Consider the following 6,000-nt stretch of genomic DNA (forward strand, 5'->3'; position numbering starts at 1 on the left):
CTTTTCCTAATACATGTTTCAGATTCCTACCGGTGAAGTTTATTTCAATTTCATATTAAAAAATCAGATATATGAAGGGTATGAAGATCAAATGGAGTCATCTGATGGAAAGAGTATGTTTTGTATATGCTTATCCGTATGTTTTTTGTCTCTTGAATCGGTAACTATTTTTGCACACCACTTGTTTGATAAAATGACTGAACCAAATTCTATAATCAGAAAACCAAGTAAATCAGGCGGTGAGAGTGATTTTTTTCTTGGTTATGTAGAGTTTTTTTAGTAGATTTTAATGTTTGAAACTTTAAATTTTGAAGGCTTTGAAATTGAAAAGTATTATATAATTTATATCAATTAGTTTTCTCTTTCAAATAGGATTTCATATTCACAGCTTCAAATTGTTTTTTTTTTTCATGTTTCAATGTCTATTACAACAGCATATCGATAAATCAAAAGTCAGAGAACATCTACATCAACACAAAACCCAAATGGTATGTCGATTTAAGTATAAGGTTTGAATTTTTTGAGATTCAAGTATCACTTTTAGATGTATTATTGTGGTCGTCATTATATGCGCTTCTTCCCTCTTCCCACTTCTCCTTCTCATGCCTTCACATGTTAAAATGTGATTAATGTATAGTTTATGTTAAAATTTCATGTTTTATTCATTGTTATTAGTATTAATCGTACCACTAAAGGCCATGAATCTGTGAGTCATATCCAAATCTATAATTGGTTGCAAAATATATCCACTAAAGAATGTAACATAGATGCATAATTATAGATTTTTTTGCTTATTCGTTTCACCATTTTTTTATGATGCCAGGTAGGATAGAAAGTCCTTTTGATTTGATTCACAATATCGCTAACAATATTACAAGCTTCACTGATAGGTATGTATTTTTAAAGGTTTGGACTACAAGAAATTTGGTAAGGTCAGACATAAAAATAATGATAAGGTGATTCATTCTTATCTATTTGATCATATAACTTCTTTTTTACGTTTGATAACATAATAGGGGAATGTAAATACAACTCAGAAAATGTAGAAACATGAAAGGGAAACATGATTACATGGCTTATAAGAAAAAAATGCAAGTTTGTTACTCTATTACCTAATTGACTACATATAATTTGAATGGAAACGTGCTATTGTATTTGTAATCAATATGCATGATACATTTTAAAATATTGTGGATTTTTTTTTTAACTATCATATTGACTTCACTCAAATTTCCAATTGCTTAATTACTATATAAAATATATTGATTATCCTAGGTTGAGTTATTGATTTCTTTTGGCGATAAACATTGACTAACTGATGGTTTAGAGGGGCAAGGCTTGCATTTTGATTTTGTGGAGTGCATCAAGGTACATATGCATGTTACCTTAAGTTATTTTTTAGTTAATGGTTGTAAACATAAAATACTTAATGGTTGTAATATTATGTTTCAATGTGTTATCTAAACAATAGTTCTTAAACTTTTCTGATTAATTGTTATTTTTTATTATTTTATTTTTGTTATTTTAGAATTTCAACAACCGTGTTTGTTATAACCTAGTTTCCAAATAAACATACATCAAAAGTGCAAACGAAAATCCAAATCGACATACAAATTATGACGAAATTGTAAAAAATAAATAGCATTACATCGATTTGGTCCAAAGGGAACGATATGAAATGGCAGATAGAAGTAATAAGTGATAATTTCCATAGTTGAATGGCTAGAGGTAAATAGACAAGAATCACTGAAGTAGCATCAATATGTAAATAAGCAAGAAGAAAAATGTAAGAATCGATTATTCGAATATCACATTGATCAATGAAAAATGCGTCTCGGGTGGACAAGAAATTTGGTCGGCATAGATTCAGAAGAACATTAGATTATTAAAAAAAACAAAAAAAAAAAAAAAAACATACACAACAAAACCATACAGACCGGAAAGATTAATCTACACACAGCTTTGAAGTTGTTGCTCAAATCCAAAGTTTTCAAAGACACAAAGAGTTTTGCAGATAAAATCTACACACACAGCTTAAGAGTATATACAACCAGGAAAAGACTACGCAAAACATGTAAACATTTCACTTTGTTCTCGAAACAGGTAAGAATTTCATTCAGTTACAGATCCAGATTACAAAGTTTGAAATGTAAGAACCAATTCGTTCCAAGTTCTACATGATTCATTACAATAATTGAAGCATAATATTCACTATCCACCTCATACATCTATTAACCTCCGAATCCATACAAAGTTCTTCCTTGCCTCTTCAAAGCATACACAACATCCATGGCTGTCACAGTCTTCCTACGAGCGTGTTCAGTGTAGGTAACAGCATCACGAATGACATTCTCCAAAAAGATCTTGAGAACACCTCGCGTCTCTTCGTAGATCAAACCACTGATCCTCTTCACTCCTCCTCTCCTCGCCAGTCTCCTGATCGCCGGCTTTGTGATTCCCTGGATGTTATCCCTGAGAACTTTCCGATGACGCTTTGCTCCTCCCTTTCCTAGCCCTTTTCCGCCCTTTCCACGGCCTGACATTTTCAAATTAGGGTTTTGATTGACTGAAAGTTCTTGAATCTCAAATGACTTGATGAAGGGAGAGATAGAGATGTTGATTCTATGGTAATTGTGGAGTAAGATTTATAAAGGAGAGTTGGGGATTTTAAATTTTGAGCGGTCAATGAAGCAAGATCGACGGCCGATATTGATGATCCCCGTGATGACACTTAAACGAATCTGTGACGTCCATCTAGTTAATCGACGGTCTAGAACTGTTTCCAGTAAACTGGTGGATTGATGACATGGCCCGTGGATGAATTTTGAAGAAAGTTACAACTTAGCCCTTCAATAATAGATTGTATATGTCTAAAGTCGTAAACCCAAGTAATCATATGTTTTCTTGGTTTTCAATGAATTTTGTTATTTTGTTGGGCAATTAATTGTCATTTCTTTTATTAGCCTAATTTATAAAAATATTTATAAATAGAGACAATAAAATAATATTAAAAATATTTTTTTCCTTTTATTATCCTAATTTATAAAAATATTTATAAATACAGACAATAAATAATTTTAAAAATATTTTTTTTCCAATTTTATAAGGAAAAATTTACATATATTGATGTGGTTTCTATAAGTAAAAGAATCAATAGTTTTAAAGAATTGACTCACAATCAATCATTGTCTTTGGAGGTTACGGTTTTAACTGAGGAGGTCAAAGAGGTTGTGTGGGCTTGTGGTTCTGACAAATCTCCATGTCCTGATGGATTCACGTTTGCTTTTTACAAAAAATATTGGGACCTGATTAAAGTGGATGTTATGAAGTTTGTGAATGAATTTTTTGCTACATGGGAGATTCCAAATTGGTGTAACTCTGTGTTTATTACTCTAATTCCTAAAGTCGACAATCCTATGGTTGTTACGAATTTTATGCATATTAGCCTTATAGGTGCTCAATATAAGATTGTTGTTAAGGTCTTGGCGTTCCGTCTTTCAAAGGTTATTGGCTATGGGGTTATTGGGGAGTAGTTAGCTTTTGTAAAAGGTCGTCAAATTCTTGATGGACCTTTGATGGTTAATGAGATTGTTGATTGGTGTAAGAAGAGAAAGAAAAAAACTAATGATTTTTAAAATAGACTTTAAGAAAGCTTAGGACTCAGTTAGTTGGACATTTTTATAACAAATGATGATCATTCTCGGTTTTGGGCCTAAATGGGTGTCGTGGATTTGTGGTGCTTTGGTTTCTTCAAAAGCTTCAGTGTTGTTTAATGGTAGCCTTCGGCAACGAGATCCATTATCTCCTTTCTTATTCATAATTGTTATGGAGCCCTGACATGTTGTTGTGCTAGATGCAATTGATGCAAAATTCATTAGAAGGATCAAGATTGGCAAGGTGGAAGACCATTTTACCCCTTCATGGTCTCCATAATCCATAACTTGACCGATAGTCTTCATGTTGACCCAACTCATCGAGTGCATCTATACGACTCGTCGAGTTCCTTTGTTTCTTCTGAAAAACCGGGAAAATCCAACTCAACTCGCCGAGTTCGTAGCACTTCCAGACTATCGGGGAAAACCCTGACTAACTAATTGAGTTGGCTCACCAACTCGTCGAGTCTCTTTAGTCCATTCTCTCATTCAGACGTTTTTAAGCAGAACTAAGGCCTCATACTCTAGATCTAACATTCTAATACTGGGATACCATGTAAAGCTGCAAGCTTTACGTTCATGCATGACATTTAGGGCTAAGTATGCCAACCCAAAGCTCAATAGAGGGTTTAAGGCATGAAAGTTGGCCAAAGCTTGATAAAGCTTGAATCTTTTGGCCTAAGGGACCTCATACTGTCAATATTTGAAGTCTCATCTTCAATGCATGCTCAAACAACTAAGGGACTCAAAGAGAATATATAAATGGCCATAAACTACTTAACGGAGAGATCTAACACACAAGTGGTTAAGGTAATAGCTTCTTACCTCCAAATGGCAGCTAAAACTGAAAGAATATTGGATCCAAAGCCTCCTTCTCGTTCCAGGCCCTCTACTCTTCAAGCGCCTTCAAATATTGAACCAAAACACACACTCTTAGCCTCTTTCTCTCTCTCTCTCTCTCTCTCTCTCTCACACACACACACACATATATGGTAATAGCTCGATCAGGGTTTCTCTCAACGTGTTAATGTGATGAGGGAGGCAGGGTAAAGGACTTAAGGTCCTTTAAATAAGGTGCAAACCCTTAAAATTAGGGTTTTCACACTCAACTCCTTCTCGTCGAGTATACTCTAAAAATTACGCGGCCATCTCAATCTCTACTCGGCGAGTTGGGGCCTCCAACTCGTCGAGTTGACTTTAAAAAATGAATATAATTTAATTAAATATTATACCTTGGGATTGGGGTGTTACACAAGTATTGTATGTTTCAAAAACAAGTACATTAAGATGACAAAATAAATAGTATGTCGTCGTAACGTCCCATCCCCAAAAACCTTGTGACTACTTGTTTAACAGTTTTTTGAGAATACAAGTAGTTTTGAAAATTGTCAACAATTAAGTTGGTGAGTTCATAATAGTTTTTATGGGAAAAATCTGTAATTCTTTCCTTGTAAAATGATAGTGTTTGTTTCCTGAAAATCCAATATATCCTTAAAAATGAGTTGTAGTCTTAAAAACCCTAAGACCAAAAATGTATAAGTATTTCTATACTTAAAATAGTATTACGTAAATTTATTCTTATATAAAACCATCTGAACGCATGCCACCCCATAAATTAAATGTATCGTTGATTTCCCATGTGAGTTATTACAACCGTACTAAAACCGAAGTTGGCCTGTTGCGACGTTCATCAGACGTCAGAATGTTAGACATTTGTCACCCCATACCTGCCGGTCTAGCTGTAGATAACAACTTAGGTGCGGTATTGTCAGTCCCGTATAGATCTATACACAAGTATCACGCTCTCTTGCCGATATTTTGGTTATAATTCAGAATTTTTAGTGTGTACGGTATGTACGGTACTCTGGTATGTACGGTGAAGACTTTTTCTCACATAATTGTTTCAACAAGTTTACGTTTTGTGTAATGAAAACCCTTGTATGTGTGCATATCACTTTTCCATTGTATTAATATAGTGTATAATAATTATATGCTTTTATATAACTATTCATCTTGTCCCATAATGTTATAATAGTATTAATGACTCATAAACTACACCTATTATAGTTCATTATAAATATTTTGTTGTACCTATATATACACACATATATAAGTTAACATGTTTAGATGTTCATAAATAACATATATCATACATCTAACACAAGTATATGAACTATTAGTAAGATAAAGTCAGTTTTCTAGTTTTTGACCTTTATACACTTCAAACGGTAAATATTGAATTATAAGCTTTGTAAAATTTATTTTTACCTTTTTGTGAAGTTTAAGTCAAGCTAACCTTAAATGTCTAAAACAACATATTTTAGGTCAAATCTCACAAAAACGGTAC

General features: G+C 33.2%; 1 protein-coding gene across 1 annotated transcript; it reads right to left on the reverse strand.

Annotated features, from left to right (window-relative positions):
* Window positions 1-2,087: 2,087 nt before the first annotated feature.
* LOC111898106 (histone H4) lies at window positions 2,088-2,621 on the reverse strand. The gene has a single exon (XM_023894031.3). It carries the CDS (start codon window positions 2,541-2,543, stop codon window positions 2,232-2,234), a length of 312 nt encoding a protein of 103 aa, XP_023749799.1. The 5' UTR covers window positions 2,544-2,621; the 3' UTR covers window positions 2,088-2,231.
* Window positions 2,622-6,000: the final 3,379 nt, after the last annotated feature.

The sequence above is a fragment of the Lactuca sativa genome, chromosome 8 (assembly GCF_002870075.4).
Source record: "Lactuca sativa cultivar Salinas chromosome 8, Lsat_Salinas_v11, whole genome shotgun sequence".
NCBI classification, from domain to species: Eukaryota; Viridiplantae; Streptophyta; class Magnoliopsida; order Asterales; family Asteraceae; genus Lactuca; species Lactuca sativa.